General features: G+C 54.6%; 1 protein-coding gene across 8 annotated transcripts in view; it reads left to right on the plus strand.

The window, feature by feature from the left end:
* The window catches only part of mark4b (MAP/microtubule affinity-regulating kinase 4b), a 37,842-nt gene extending 23,027 nt beyond the window's left edge, over positions 1-14,815 (plus strand). The window contains exons 13-20 of one of the 8 annotated variants that reach the window (XM_072459827.1): positions 726-903; positions 969-1,144; positions 1,216-1,319; positions 5,777-6,031; positions 8,348-8,430; positions 13,025-13,069; positions 13,188-13,224; positions 13,715-14,815. In XM_072459827.1, coding sequence (XP_072315928.1) covers positions 726-903; positions 969-1,144; positions 1,216-1,319; positions 5,777-6,031; positions 8,348-8,430; positions 13,025-13,069; positions 13,188-13,224; positions 13,715-14,048 — 1,212 coding nt within the window. In that variant the 3' untranslated portion in view covers positions 14,049-14,815. The remainder of the gene's footprint in view (positions 1-725; positions 904-968; positions 1,145-1,215; positions 1,320-5,776; positions 6,032-8,347; positions 8,431-13,024; positions 13,070-13,187; positions 13,225-13,714) is intronic. The other 7 variants (XM_072459831.1, XM_072459828.1, XM_072459830.1 and 4 more) reach the window with 7 other exon arrangements.
* The last annotated feature ends 2,175 nt before the right edge of the window (positions 14,816-16,990 follow it).

Here is a 16,990-nt window from a genome sequence, read left to right on the forward strand (position 1 = left end):
ACCTTCTAATATCGTCTCTGGAGATGTTATAAAACCCTGTACATATAACGTTTACTGATATTGACAATTAAAATGATGTGATTTTGATAAAATACTAACAGCTTCACATTAGTTAATTCACTACATTTACTAAGTACCAAAACCTGGAGGAGATGCTCAGTGAAGGAGAGATGTCAGGGTCAAGGGTCCGTGCAGCAAAATGTGTTCTTTCTGCTGACCAGAGTGTCACAGGAAAATGTGTTGGTAATGAGTAGTAATGAGGATGTCACGATATCAAAGAAACCTCACCATTTTCTTTCATTCCCATGTTACTGTTCCTCCAGCTTTACTAAATTGAACTTCCTGAGTTAAATGTGACAAAAGTTTTGGGCTCAAATGTTGCTTCTGAAATTGCCCTGATAATAATTTTAGTTTCTTATGATTATATTGTGACCAGAATGAACCCGATTAACCTCATACTCTTGACATCCGTAGACATGAACATCTACCTCCAGTTTCCCCTGTTCACAGCCGCGTGACCCAAACCGTTCTCCTGCGTTCTCTCTGCTTAACTTTAGACCTGAGCTTATTTCTTTCATGGAACAACTTGAGGCTTAAGCTGGAGATGGAGCTAGATTCAGCCCAGGATTTCTGGAAAAGTCTGGACTTGATCTGGACCTTGGCTCAATTCCGCCTTTATTGTCTCTGTTTGTGTCTGAAGTCTACATTGTCCTTTTGTCTTACAGAAGGAGGGCAGTGAGTCCCGCTCGGGCAGCACCCTGAGTTTAGCCCGATCCCGGACCATCGCCAACGGGACCAGTAAGCCCCCCTCCTCCTCCTCCTCCTCGGGGACGTCCTCCTCCAGCCACAAGCCCCAGCGCAGTGCCTCCACGTACCAACGCCAAAGACGCCACTCTGACTTCAGTGAGGACGGTACACACAACCCATAATCCCACACGTCTCCTCCTCTAACACGCTGCTGCTTTCAGGCGGCCCCTCGGTGCCCACAGCGCAGCCACGTCGCAGTCCAGGTACGGTGACTGAGGGACAGAAGGAGGGACGTAAGACGGGGACCCCCACCCCGCCCAGCCCCATGGTCAGCTCTGCACACAACCCCAACAAGGCAGAGATCCCCGAGCGACGCAAGGATGCCACCGCCGCCCCAGTAAGACACTGGGTCGAGGAGCTGGTCCTGTCTGTTAGTTTGTGCCTGATTTTGCTTGTGGCTCTTTGCAGGTGACCGCTCCGTCTAGTGCCATGACCCGGAGGAACACCTATGTGTGCACGGAGCGCCCCAGCTCTGATCGACAAACACTGCTGCACAACGGGAAGGAGAACAGGTGGGCCACCACAGGCACATAGTCGTATGATTGTAGTGGCGGGCCGAGTTTGGATTCCAAGACTAGACAGGTATTGTCCGAAGCAGACCACGCCCTGTCCGGGCCCGACTGTACATGCTTTCTCAAAGAACCAGGGTTACATTTAAGTTCTAGTTTTCTTGGCAGAATAGGCACCGCCTGGTGGAGCTCATGCTGTAGTGTTCACCCGCCCCGCCCCGCCATCACTCTCTCCCTTTTGCTCTTTCAGCCATCTGGCTCTCTCGTCCTTTCCTCTTTCTGCACCAGACACCACTCAGGAGTTGTCACTCAGGAGGTGTTACTCAGGAGGTGTCACTCAGGAGGTGTCACTCAGGAGGTGTTACTCAGGAGGTGTTACTCAGGAGGTGTTACTCAGGAGGTGTTACTCAGGAGGTGTTACTCAGGAGGTGTCACTCAGGAGGTGTTACTCAGGAGGTGTTACTCAGGAGGTGTTACTCAGGAGGTGTTACTCAGGAGGTGTTACTCAGGAGGTGCAACTCAGGAGGTGTTACTCAGGAGGTGTCACTCAGGAGGTGTTACTCAGGAGGTGTTACTCAGGAGGTGTTACTCAGGAGGTGTTACTCAGGAGGTGCAACTCAGGAGGTGTTACTCAGGAGGTGCAACTCAGGAGGTGTTACTCAGGAGGTGTTACTCAGGAGGTGTTACTCAGGAGGTGCAACTCAGGAGGTGTTACTCAGGAGGTGTTACTCAGGAGGTGTTACTCAGGAGGTGTTACTCAGGAGGTGTTACTCAGGAGGTGCAACTCAGGAGGTGTTACTCAGGAGGTGTTACTCAGGAGGTGCAACTCAGGAGGTGTTACTCAGGAGGTGCAACTCAGGAGGTGTTACTCAGGAGGTGTTACTCAGGAGGTGTTACTCAGGAGTTGTCACTCAGGAGGTGCCACTCAGGAGGTGTCACTCAGGAGGTGTCACTCAGGAGTTGTCACTCAGGAGGTGCCACTCAGGAGGTGTCACTCAGGAGGTGTCACTCAGGAGGTGTTACTCAGGAGGTGCAACTCAGGAGGTGTTACTCAGGAGGTGTTACTCAGGAGGTGCAACTCAGGAGGTGTTACACAGGAGGTGTCACTCAGGAGGTGCAACTCAGGAGGTGCTACTCAGGAGGTGTTACTCAGGAGGTGTCACTCAGGAGGTGTCACTCAGGAGGTGTCACTCAGGAGGTGTTACTCAGGAGGTGTTACTCAGGAGGTGCCACTCAGGAGGTGTTACTCAGGAGGTGCCACTTGGGAGGTGTTACTCAGGAGGTGTCACTTGGGAGGTGTTACTCAGGAGGTGTTACTCAGGAGGTGTTACTCGGGAGGTGCCACTTGGGAGGTGTTACTCAGGAGGTGCCACTTGGGAGGTGTTACTCAGGAGGTGTCACTTGGGAGGTGTTACTCAGGAGGTGTCACTTGGGAGGTGTTACTCAGGAGGTGTTACTCAGGAGGTGTTACTCAGGAGGTGCCACTTGGGAGGTGTTACTCAGGAGGTGCCACTTGGGAGGTGTTACTCAGGAGGTGTCACTTGGGAGGTGTTACTCAGGAGGTGTCACTCAGGAGGTGTTACTCAGGTGTTACTCAGGAGGTGCCACTCAGGAGGTGTTACTCAGGAGCGTTGGTAAAGGAGGAATAGAGCGTTGCTCCTGGAGCTGGTGCTGGGCCTGTGGGAGGGTGTAGCTGCTGTGGAGAACTGTCTGCCCTAGTTACACTCTCAGTGTTAAGTGGAGCGTAGAGGGCAGCAGCCTGAGGCAGACTCTGCTAATGCACCAGTCCACACTGACCCCTCACACTGACCCCTCACACTGACCGCTCACACTGACCGCTCACACTGACCCCTCACACTGACCGCTCACACTGACCCCTCACACTGACCCCTCACACTGACCGCTCACACTGACCCCTCACACTGACCGCTCAAACTGACCCCTCACACTGACCGCTCACACTGACCCCTCACACTGACCGCTCAAACTGACCCCTCACACTGACCCCTCACACTGACCCCTCACACTGACCGCTCAAACTGACCCCTCACACTGACCCCTCACACTGACCCCTCACACTGACCGCTCACACTGACCCCTCACACTGACCCCTCGCACTGACCGCTCACACTGACCGCTCACACTGACCCCTCACACTGACCGCTCACACTGACCCCTCACACTGACCCCTCACACTGACCGCTCACACTGACCGCTCAAACTGACCCCTCACACTGACCGCTCACACTGACCCCTCACACTGACCGCTCAAACTGACCCCTCACACTGACCCCTCACACTGACCCCTCACACTGACCGCTCAAACTGACCCCTCACACTGACCCCTCACACTGACCCCTCACACTGACCGCTCACACTGACCCCTCACATTGACCCCTCACACTGACCGCTCACACTGACCCCTCACACTGACCGCTCAAACTGACCCCTCACACTGACCGCTCAAACTGACCCCTCACACTGACCCCTCACACTGACCGCTCACACTGACCCCTCACACTGACCGCTCACACTGACCCCTCACACTGACCCCTCACACTGACCGCTCACACTGACCCCTCACACTGACCCCTCACACTGACCGCTCACACTGACCCCTCACACTGACCCCTCACACTGACCGCTCACACTGACCCCTCACACTGACCGCTCACACTGACCCCTCACACTGACCCCTCACACTGACCGCTCACACTGACCGCTCACACTGACCCCTCACACTGACCCCTCACACTGACCGCTCACACTGACCCCTCACACTGACCCCTCACACTGACCGCTCACACTGACCCCTCACACTGACCCCTCACACTGACCGCTCACACTGACCCCTCACACTGACCCCTCACACTGACCGCTCACACTGACCCCTCACACTGACCCCTCACACTGACCCCTCACACTGACCCCTCACACTGACCCCTCACACTGACCGCTCACACTGACCCCTCACACTGACCGCTCACACTGACCCCTCACACTGACCCCTCACACTGACCCCTCACACTGACCCCTCACACTGACCCCTCACACTGACCCCTCACACTGACCCCTCACACTGACCGCTCACACTGACCCCTCACACTGACCCCTCACACTGACCGCTCACACTGACCGCTCACACTGACCCCTCACACTGACCCCTCACACTGACCGCTCACACTGACCCCTCACACTGACCCCTCACACTGACCGCTCACACTGACCCCTCACACTGACCGCTCACACTGACCCCTCACACTGACCCCTCACACTGACCGCTCACACTGACCGCTCACACTGACCGCTCACACTGACCCCTCACACTGACCCCTCACACTGACCGCTCACACTGACCCCTCACACTGACCCCTCACACTGACCCCTCACACTGACCGCTCACACTGACCGCTCACACTGACCCCTCACACTGACCGCTCACACTGACCCCTCACACTGACCGCTCACACTGACCCCTCACACTGACCCCTCACACTGACCGCTCACACTGACCCCTCACACTGACCCCTCACACTGACCGCTCACACTGACCGCTCACACTGACCCCTCACACTGACCCCTCACACTGACCCCTCACACTGACCCCTCACACTGACCGCTCACACTGACCGCTCACACTGACCCCTCACACTGACCCCTCACACTGACCCCTCACACTGACCGCTCACACTGACCCCTCACACTGACCCCTCACACTGACCGCTCACACTGACCGCTCACACTGACCGCTCACACTGACCCCTCACACTGACCGCTCACACTGACCCCTCACACTGACCCCTCACACTGACCGCTCACACTGACCGCTCACACTGACCGCTCACACTGACCGCTCACACTGACCCCTCACACTGACCGCTCACACTGACCCCTCACACTGACCCCTCACACTGACCCCTCACACTGACCGCTCACACTGACCGCTCACACTGACCGCTCACACTGACCGCTCACACTGACCGCTCACACTGACCCCTCACACTGACCGCTCACACTGACCCCTCACACTGACCCCTCACACTGACCCCTCACACTGACCGCTCACACTGACCGCTCACACTGACCCCTCACACTGACCCCTCACACTGACCCCTCACACTGACCCCTCACACTGACCGCTCACACTGACCCCTCACACTGACCCCTCACACTGACCCCTCACACTGACCGCTCACACTGACCGCTCACACTGACCGCTCACACTGACCCCTCACACTGACCCCTCACACTGACCGCTCACACTGACCCCTCACACTGACCCCTCACACTGACCCCTCACACTGACCGCTCACACTGACCCCTCACACTGACCGCTCACACTGACCCCTCACACTGACCCCTCACACTGACCCCTCACACTGACCCCTCGCCATGAGCATGTCCTATGACAAGTGTTATGTATTGTTCTGATGTCATGACTGGACCTTTGTCTCCTGCAGCTCTGGGGCCCACCGCCTGCCCCCTGCCTCTCCCTCCACCCACAGTATTGCAGGGGCCACTGGGGTGAGTTCTTCACGCCTCTCGCGGGGGTCCACTGTCCGAAGCACTTTCCATGGGGGCCAGCTCCGCAGACCCCCGACACACGCACCCCCCTCGTCCCCCACGCCGTCCCACGACTCCAGCCTGACGAGCCACGCCCGCTCCAGGGGCACAACCAACCTGCTGAGCAAAATCACCTCAAAGCTGAGCCGCAGGTAAGGCCCAGGCCCCCAAGGGCCCGCACAGAATCTGCTGTGTGCCAGTGTCTTGAAGATGAAAGTGCTTTACTCACATGTCGACTCTTGAGTTTGCTGCTGATGCTTCACACAGATGTTAACAGGACTAACCAATCAGAGCAGGTCTAACAGCAGAGCAGGAAGTGCTCTTCACACGTCTGTTACTGTGAGCAGGTGCTGTGGGCAGGTGCTGTGGGCAGGTGCTGTGGGCAGGTGCTGTGGGCAGTAGAACATAACTGGTCACTGATTGTAACAATCTGCTATTTTGGTTAAATTGACACTTCAGGTAATGCAGCTCCTCATACACTTTCCCCTCCCACCGCTCCAATTGGTCAGGCTCTGTTTGAGTGACAGGTACATTTAAGCAATCCCAGGGAAGTGTATTAACTTCTTCACAACAGTGATTTAAGATACTTAAAAGTATAATATGGATCACAATAATAATCAAAGGTGTGACTTTTTGCCCTCCTCCAGCCTGATGTATTTTCTTTTCAACATGTAATTGTTAAAAACAGTTTCCCCGTCAGTGTCGACAGCCCCACTTCACTCTCACTGTCTGTGTCAGACCTGGAGCTTTATTCATCCATGTCTCTTAACAGCTCTAGACCTTTACTTCAATCTGCATGTTGGAGCCTCCTTCAGACCCTGCAGGAGCCTCCTTCAGACCCTGCGGGAGCCTCCTTCAGACCCTGCGGGAGCCTCCTTCAGACCCTGTTGGAGCCTCCTTCAGACCCTGTTGGAGCCTCCTTCAGACCCTGTTGGAGCCTCCTTCAGACCCTGCAGGAGCCTCCTTCAGACCCTGCAGGAGCCTCCTTCAGACCCTGCAGGAGCCTCCTTCAGACCCTGTTGGAGCCTCCTTCAGACCCTGTTGGAGCCTCCTTCAGACCCTGCAGGAGCCTCCTTCAGACCCTGCAGGAGCCTCCTTCAGACCCTGCAGGAGCCTCCTTCAGACCCTGCAGGAGCCTCCTTCAGACCCTGCAGGAGCCTCCTTCAGACCCTGCAGGAGCCTCCTTCAGACCCTGCGGGAGCCTCCTTCAGACCCTGCGGGAGCCTCCTTCAGACCCTGTTGGAGCCTCCTTCAGACCCTGCAGGAGCCTCCTTCAGACCCTGCAGGAGCCTCCTTCAGACCCTGCGGGAGCCTCCTTCAGACCCTGTTGGAGCCTCCTTCAGACCCTGCGGGAGCCTCCTTCAGACCCTGCGGGAGCCTCCTTCAGACCCTGTTGGAGCCTCCTTCAGACCCTGTTGGAGCCTCCTTCAGACCCTGTTGGAGCCTCCTTCAGACCCTGCAGGAGCCTCCTTCAGACCCTGCAGGAGCCTCCTTCAGACCCTGCAGGAGCCTCCTTCAGACCCTGTTGGAGCGTCCTTCAGACCCTGCGGGAGCCTCCTTCAGACCCTGCGGGAGCCTCCTTCAGACCCTGTTGGAGCCTCCTTCAGACCCTGTTGGAGCCTCCTTCAGACCCTGCGGGAGCCTCCTTCAGACCCTGCGGGAGCCTCCTTCAGACCCTGCGGGAGCCTCCTTCAGACCCTGCGGGAGCCTCCTTCAGACCCTGTTGGAGCCTCCTTCAGACCCTGCGGGAGCCTCCTTCAGACCCTGCGGGAGCCTCCTTCAGACCCTGCGGGAGCCTCCTTCAGACCCTGCGGGAGCCTCCTTCAGACCCTGTTGGAGCCTCCTTCAGACCCTGCGGGAGCCTCCTTCAGACCCTGTTGGAGCCTCCTTCAGACCCTGCGGGAGCCTCCTTCAGACCCTGCGGGAGCCTCCTTCAGACCCTGCGGGAGCCTCCTTCAGACCCTGTTGGAGCCTCCTTCAGACCCTGCAGGAGCCTCCTTCAGACCCTGTTGGAGCCTCCTTCAGACCCTGTTGGAGCCTCCTTCAGACCCTGCGGGAGCCTCCTTCAGACCCTGTTGGAGCCTCCTTCAGACCCTGTTGGAGCCTCCTTCAGACCCTGCGGGAGCCTCCTTCAGACCCTGTTGGAGCCTCCTTCAGACCCTGCGGGAGCCTCCTTCAGACCCTGTTGGAGCCTCCTTCAGACCCTGCGGGAGCCTCCTTCAGACCCTGCGGGAGCCTCCTTCAGACCCTGCAGGAGCCTCCTTCAGACCCTGTTGGAGCCTCCTTCAGACCCTGCGGGAGCCTCCTTCAGACCCTGCGGGACCCATGTCTTTTCCTGTCTGTTCTGGGCTTGTGTTCTTCTGACACACATGTGCTTTACTTCTCTCCCGTCTCTGTCCTCTCCGTCTGTCTCTTGTGGACATCTTCTCTTTCTTCACTGGTTCTCTTCTTCCTCTCTCTTGTCCTAGGGTCACTCTTGACCCTTCTAAACGTCCCAGCTCAAACAAGTCCATGTCGGGCTGCACTCTTCCCCTGGGGACAAAACCAGTTAGTAAGTCTTCCTTTGCTGTGTTTGTGCTGCTTCTGTCTGTCCTCACTGTCTGCAGCACTCGCCTACACCTCGCCTACACCTCGCCTACACCTCGCCTACACCTCACCTACACCTCATCTACACCACACCTACACCACACCTACACCTCACCTACACCTCGCCTACACCTCACCTACACCTCATCTACACCACACCTACACCACACCTACACCTCACCTACACCTCGCCTACACCTCACCTACACCTCACCTACACCTCGCCTACACCTCACCTACACCTCACCTACACCTCGCCTACACCTCACCTACACCTCACCTACACCTCATCTACACCTCACCTACGCCTACACCTCACCTACACCTCACCTACACCTACACCTCACCTACACCTCACCTACACCTACACCTCACCTACACCTACACCTCATCTACACCTCACCTACACCTACACCTCACCTACACCTCACCTACACCTACACCTCATCTACACCTCACCTACACCTACACCTCACCTACACCTCACCTACACCTACACCTCATCTACACCGACACCTCACCTACACTGACACCTCACCTACACCGACACCTCACCTACACCTCACCTACACCTCACCTACACCTACACCTCATCTACACCGACACCTCACCTACACCTCACCTACACCTACACCTCACCTACACTGACACCTCACCTACACGGACACCTCACCTACACCGACACCTCACCTACACCTCACCTACACCTCACCTACACCTCACCTACACCTCATCTACACCTCACCTACACTGACACCTCACCTACACCGACACCTACACCTCACCTACACCTCACCTACACTGACACCTCACCTACACCGACACCTCACCTACACCTCACCTACACCTCACCTACACCTCACCTACACCTCACCTACACCTCATCTACACCTCACCTGTGGCTGGTGTTCATGTGTTCTATGTTCCTGTGGTGTGTGAGTGCATGGGGCTCATCAACATCATGTGAAGCACCTTGAACATGATGTGATCCCGAGCGTTGTCATGGTTCCCGTGTCTTTGTGACGCACACGTTCAGGCCATGTTTACTGCAGCTCTCCTCAGCCACGCCCGAGCCTCAGGTCAGCAGGGTCAGCACATGATCTACTCAGATGGTCTGTCATTTTTTTGGTCAATTTGATAGATTTACTGGTGTAAACTAATTAGAAGACTGCACGATGACTAATGGCACATAGTTCTGTCGACTTACAACATAAACGCAAATTAATTGGGACTTCTGGAGACTAGATCCACCACAGAGGCCCAGCTCATGCACACTCATAAGGGCACACTCATAAGGGCACACTCTTTAGGGCACACTCTTTAGGGCACACTCTTTAGGGCACACTATTAAGGGCACACTATTAAGGGCACATTCTTTAGGGCACACTCTTTAGGGCACACTCTTAAGGGCACACTCATAGGGCACACTCTTTAGGGCACACTCATAGGGCATACTCTTTAGGGCACTCGCATAGGGCACACTCTTTAGGGCACACTCTTTAGGGCACACTCTTTAGGGCACACTCTTTAGGGCACACTCTTTAGGGCACACTCATAGGGCATACTCTTTAGGGCACACTCTTTAGGGCACACTCATAGGGCACACTCTTTAGGGCACACTCATAGGGCATACTCTTTAGGGCACACTCATAGGGCATACTCTTTAGGGCACACTCATAGGGCATACTCTTTAGGGCACACTCTTAAGGGCACATTCTTTAGGGCACACTCTTAAGGGCACATTCTTTAGGGCACACTCATGGGGCACACTCATAGGGCACACTCATAGGGCACACTCATAGGGCACACTCGTTAAGGCACACTCTTTAAGGCACACTCTTTAAGGCACACTCATAGGGCATACTCTTTAGGGCACACTCATTAGGGCACACTCATAGGGCATACTCTTTAGGGCACACTCTTTAGGGCACACTCTTTAAGGCACACTCATAGGGCATACTCTTTAGGGCACACTCATTAGGGCACACTCATAGGGCATACTCTTTAGGGCATACTCTTTAGGGCACATTCTTTAGGGCACACTCATAGGGCATACTCTTTAGGGCACACTCTTAAGGGCACATTCTTTAGGGCACACTCTTAAAAGCACACTCTTTAGGGCACATTCTTTAGTGAACACTCATGGGGCACACTCATAGGGTATACTCTTTAGGGCACACTCTTTAGGGCACACTCATAGGGCATACTCATAGGGCACACTCATTAGGGCACACTCATAGGGCATACTCTTTAGGGCATACTCTTTAGGGCACACTCATAGGGCACACTCATAGGGCACACTCATAGGGCACACTCTTTAGGGCACACTCTTTAGGGCACACTCTTTAGGGCACTCTCTTTAGGGCACATTCTTTAGGGTACACTCTTTAGGGTACACTCTTTAGGGTGCACTCTTTAGGGCACACTCTTTAGGGCACACTCATAGGGCACACTCTTTAGGGCACACTCATAGGGCATACTCTTTAGGGCACACTCATAGAGCACACTCATAGGGCACACTCTTTAGGGCATACTCTTTAGGGCACTCTCATAGGGCACACTCATAGGGCACACTCTTTAGGGCACACTCTTTAGGGCACACTCTTTAGGGCACACTCATAGGGCACACTCTTTAGGGCACACTCATAGGGCATACTCTTTAGGGCACACTCATAGGGCATACTCTTTAGGGCACACTCATAGGGCACACTCTTTAGGGCACACTCATAGGGCATACTCTTTAGGGCACACTCATAGGGCATACTCTTTAGGGCACTCTCATAGGGCACACTCATAGGGCACACTCTTTAGGGCACACTCTTTAGGGCACACTCATAGGGCACACTCTTTAGGGCACACTCATAGGGCATACTCTTTAGGGCACACTCATAGGGCATACTCTTTAGGGCACACTCATAGGGCATACTCTTTTGGGCACACTCTTAAGGGCACATTCTTTAGGGCACACTCTTAAAAGCACACTCTTTAGGGCACATTCTTTAGGGCACACTCATGGGGCACACTCATAGGGCACACTCATAGGGCATACTCTTTAGGGCACACTCTTTAAGGCACACTCATAGGGCATACTCTTTAGGGCACACTCATTAGGGCACACTCATAGGGCATACTCTTTAGGGCATACTCTTTAGGGCACACTCATTAGGGCACACTCTTTAAGGCACACTCATAGGGCATACTCTTTAGGGCACACTCATTAGGGCACACTCATAGGGCATACTCTTTAGGGCACACTCTTTAGGGCACACTCTTTAGGGCACATTCTTTAGGGCACACTCTTTAGGGCACATTCTTTAGGGTACACTCTTTAGGGCACACTCTTTAGGGCACACTCTTTAGGGTACACTCTTTAGGGCACACTCTTTAGGGCACACTCTTTAGGGTACACTCTTTAGGGCACACTCTTTAGGGCACACTCTTTAGGGCACACTCTTTAGGGCACACTCTTTAGGGCACACTCTTTAGGGCACACGTTACATTGACAGCATGGTATTAGGATGGTTTGACAGCCCTGTTTTCATTTTATTACTAACCAACACGTTTGCATATTAATACTGTTAGTTTCATCTTATTACCATGTTTTCAAAGTCAGAGTTTAACTGTTGGATAAAACATGGAATATGAATATGGGTTTAATATGAGCAATTTCTTTACTGAAACTTCTGCCTGAATTCCAATTGGTCAGTCCAAAACCCACAAAATATTTACTATATTTAAAGACACATTTGCTCTTATACCACTACAAGTCCAGTCAAATGTGGCAGATTTCTACTGTTTAATCTGTGCAAATCATATTTTTGATGACCTTTTCATAATGAACACTTTTAGTCAGAACGTCATCAAAAAGCCCAGAGACATTGGTCGCTGTGAGGGGCGTCGCTGTGAGGGGCGTCGCTGTGAGGGGCGTCGCTGTGAGGGGCGTCGCTGTGAGGGGCGTCGCTGTGAGGGGCGTCGCTGTGAGGGGCGTCGCTGTGAGGGGCGTCGCTGTGAGGGGTGTCGCTGTGAGGGGCGTCGCTGTGAGGGGCGTCGCTGTGAGGGGCGTCGCTGTGAGGGGCGTCGCTGTGAGGGGTGTCGCTGTGAGGGGTGTCGCTGTGAGGGGCGTCGCTGTGAGGGGCGTCGCTGTGAGGGGTGTCGCTGTGAGGGGTGTCGCTGTGAGGGGCGTCGCTGTGAGGGGCGTCGCTGTGAGGGGCGTCGCTGTGAGGGGCGTCCCAAGTGAAGCGTCCCACTCTAAAGTCGCCTGCCATTGTCTGTAGATGTAACCAACACGTTCACAGCCATGAGGCGCTGCTGAGGGTGCTGTCCTCTGAGTGACCCAGACTAGTGTCCATATGTCCAGTGTGCAGTGTTATGTCCATCCATGACTAGTGTGTCCGTCCGTGTGTGTGTGTGTGTGTGTGCGTGTCCGTGTGTGTGTGTGTGTGTGTGTGTGTGTGTGTGTGTGTGCGCGTGCGTGCGTGTGTGTGCGTGTGTGCGTGTGTGTGCGTGCGCGGTGGCACTAAAGTGACACACTTCTAACAGTCCCTTGTGTTCCTTTTGAGGGTCACAGACGAACCTGAGAGAATCAGCAGATCTCCGCTCCCAAGGTGAGTTTATTCACTGCACACATTTCCAGAACATGTGCTTCCAACTTAGCTTGTGACATGTGTGTTGACCTGAGCGTCCACCAGAGGGCAGTGTGCTGATGTGCTCTGTGTTCTGCAGCACTGGCACGCTCCGACAGTGAGGTTAGAGGCAGCAGGTAACTGTGTGGCAGCTGTACATGTGGACCTGTGTGCCCTAATGTTAGGCTCCAGGAGGGATGCACCCGTGCCCCCCTCAGGACCTGTGTGCCCTAATGTTAGGCTCCAGGAGGGATGCACCCGTGCCCCCCTCAGGACCTGTGTGCCCTAATGTTAGGCTCCAGGAGGGATGCACCCGTGCCCCCCTCAGGACCTGTGTGCCCTAATGTTAGGCTCCAGGAGGGATGCACCCGTGCCCCCCTCAGGACCTGTGTGCCCTAATGTTAGGCTCCAGGAGGGATGCACCCGTGCCCCCCTCAGGACCTCAGGAGTGTTGCTTTTATACTTGAAAGATGAAGAACTCATATTAGTTTGAAGATGGTGTGAGAGAATGTTGTTGAGTGAAGGACTCCAGGGCCTGGTTGGGACACGGGTCCCAGTATTAGGACGGGTGCAGGACTGACCGCTGTGATGTGTGAATAACTCTTTCCTCTCTGTCTCATGATGCAGTCGCCATGTATCTGGGCATCAGAAAGCGAGCGAGCCCAGGACCCCCCGATGTGGCTGGGATGTAAAGGTGCGGAGCCCCAGGGACCCTGCGGAGGTGGTGCTGGCACTGCGGGAGGCTGCCCAGGGCTGTGGCTGTCAGGTGCACGTGGCGGGGCCCTTCCTCCTGTCCTGTACACATGGGGCCGCAGGGGCCCGAGTGGCCTTTGAGGCCGAGGTATGTCAGCTGCCCGGCGGGCCGGGCCGCAGCAGCGGCGTGCGCTTCAAGCGACTGTGGGGGGCACAGCTGGCCTTCAGGGACATCGCTACCAAAGTGTCCAAGGAGCTGGAGCTCTGAGGGGCCCGGGGCAGGGTACACACCCGGGGACAGGGTGCGCCTGGGCCCATCCGGTCTGCAGCACTGGCTCTCTCTGGCTCATTCAGGCCCCTGTGTCCTGTCTCTGGACACAGGGTGTGTGGGACATGCTGCCTGTGGAGGAAGGGCACGGACACTGTTAGAGTCTTTAATTTAATAATGGCAGATTTGTTCTTGAGCACTTTTCTATTTGTTTTTATACCTGCTGTTTGGTTTTCTTGTCACATTCACATCCAGGACAGTGCAGTCAGATTGGCCTCTTTCTAAATGAAAATGGTTCTATTTGTTCCTGTTCACAGTCTTAAATTAGGCAGCAATAAGTTGTTTTATGGGGTGAAATAAAGCTCTCCAAACTTCCCTTTCTCCAGGAATTAGGTTTATTCAGAGTTTTCGTTGCAACATGGAAAAAATCGAATGTAATTTCCAAAACTCCTATTGTTTTTCCAGCTCCACTTGTGCAGATCAGAACCACCTTCAGCCTCGTCCTGTCTTTGGATTTGGAGCTTTATTTATGGCTTTTCAGGCAAAGAAAATATTATTATTGCCATTATTAGACAGAGAGTCCCGTGTGTGTGTCTGTGTGTGTGTGTGTGTCTGTGTGTGTCTGTGTGTCTGTGTCTGTGCCTGTGCGTGTGCCTGTGCCTGTGCGTGTGCCTGTGCCTGTGCGTGTGCCTGTGCCTGTGCGTGTGCCTGTGCGTGTGCCTGTGCCTGTGCGTGTGCCTGTGCGTGTGCCTGTGCGTGTGCCTGTGCCTGTGCGTGTGCCTGTGCGTGTGCCTGTGCGTGTGCCTGTGTCTGTGTCTGTGCCTGTGCGTGTGCCTGTGTCTGTGCGTGTGCGTGTGCCTGTGTCTGTGCGTGTGCCTGTGCCTGTGCCTGTGCCTGTGCCTGTGCGTGTGCGTGTGCCTGTGTCTGTGCGTGTGCCTGTGCCTGTGCGTGTGCCTGTGCGTGTGCCTGTGCGTGTGCCTGTGCGTGTGCCTGTGCGTGTGCCTGTGCGTGCACCTCAAAAGTCTGGACTCGTGTCTGAAGTCCAGACTTTCACAGCTGCAGTCGGACTCTCAGCGTCAGAAGGAAACTCTCCTGACTTGACTTGAATCGCTCTCATGGAGTGTTGTTTTTAGATTGTTCAATCATTGAATGTCTTTGCAGAGCCTATCCCCCTCCACGGGCCCCCTAGAGGGCCCCTCTCCTGTAGTAGAGGGCCTCTCTCCTGTAGTAGAGGGCCTCTCTCCTGTAGTAGAGGGCCTTAGTAGAGGGCCTCTCTCCTGTAGTAGAGGGCCCCTCTCCTGTAGTAGAGGGCCCCTCTCCTGTAGTAGAGGGCCTCTCTCCTGTAGTAGAGGGCCTCTCTCCTGTAGTAGAGGGCCCCTCTCCTGTAGTAGAGGGCCTCTCTCCTGTAGTAGAGGGCCTCTCTCCTGTAGTAGAGGGCCTCTCTCCTGTAGTAGAGGGCCTCTCTCCTGTAGTAGAGGGCCCCTCTCCTGTAGTAGAGGGCCTCTCTCCTGTAGTAGAGGGCCTCTCTCCTGTAGTAGAGGGCCTCTCTCCTGTAGTAGAGGGCCTCTCTCCTGTAGTAGAGGGCCTCTCTCCTGTAGTAGAGGGCCTCTCTCCTGTAGTAGAGGGCCTCTCTCCTGTAGTAGAGGGCCTCTCTCCTGTAGTAGAGGGCCCCTCTCCTGTAGTAGAGGGCCTCTCTCCTGTAGTAGAGGGCCTCTCTCCTGTAGTAGAGGGCCTCTCTCCTGTAGTAGAGGGCCTCTCTCCTGTAGTAGAGGGCCTCTCTCCTGTAGTAGAGGGCCTCTCTCCTGTAGTAGAGGGCCTCTCTCCTGTAGTAGAGGGCCCCTCTCCTGTAGTAGAGGGCCCCTCTCCTGAGACCTGCATGTCTCTTGGAATCATGTGGCACTAAAATAAAAACCTGTTAAATCTTTTACTGTCCAGTTTTTTCTTTCAGCAGTGACACATTCACAGAGGCATTATTTGCAGTATTTGCTGTATTTGGCCCTTGAACACACTTAAGAAGACTAAAAAGAGGGCCACACGGTTCACAGCCCCGTGGGGCCCCCGCTGTAGGGACTTTGGGCTTCACTAAATAAAGTGAATTGACTTTAGATGAGTGGCGTGCAGTCCGGCCAATCAGAGCAAGCCGTGATTGACCAATCAAATCTAAAACTACCTAAAATTCTGAAACGTATCCAAATAAAGCCTTTTTAGCTTCTGCTGCTGAAGCCTCTACAGATGAAGCCTCTACAGATGAAGCCTCTACAGATGAAGCCTCTACAGATGAAGCCTCTACAGATGAAGCCTCTACAGATGAAGCCTCTACAGATGAAGCCTCTGCTGCTGAAGCCTCTACAGATGAAGCCTCTACAGATGAAGCCTCTGCTGCTGAAGCCTCTACAGATGAAGCCTCTACAGATGAAGCCTCTACAGATGAAGCCTCTACAGATGAAGCCTCTACAGATGAAGCCTCTGCTGCTGAAGCCTCTACAGATGAAGCCTCTACAGATGAAGCCTCTGCTGCTGAAGCCTCTACAGATGAAGCCTCTGCTGCTGAAGCCTCTACAGATGAAGCCTCTGCTGATGAAGCCTCTACAGATGAAGCCTCTGCTGATGAAGCCTCTGCTGATGAAGCCTCTGCTGATGAAGCCTCTACAGATGAAGCCTCTGCTGCTGAAGCCTCTACAGATGAAGCCTCTGCTGATGAAGCCTCTACAGATGAAGCCTCTGCTGATGAAGCCTCTGCTGATGAAGCCTCTACAGGCGCTGAGCAGTACTGCAGGAAGCTTGGTTCTTCTCCCGCAGCTGCTCAGTCTGTGGGCGTGTCCAGAGGCCTGTTCATGCTCCGCCCTCTAACATGAGCTTTAGAACCAGAGCAGCTTGTTTTAGAGCTCTGCACATGTGACTGAGCATGTGCAGAGGAGAAGAGAAGCTCTAACTGAGCATGT

This window comes from Eucyclogobius newberryi, unplaced genomic scaffold (genome assembly GCF_026437365.1).
Source record: "Eucyclogobius newberryi isolate DKJ021-1_F unplaced genomic scaffold, fEucNew1.0.hap1 SCAF_10, whole genome shotgun sequence".
Lineage (NCBI taxonomy): Eukaryota > Metazoa > Chordata > Actinopteri > Gobiiformes > Gobiidae > Eucyclogobius > Eucyclogobius newberryi.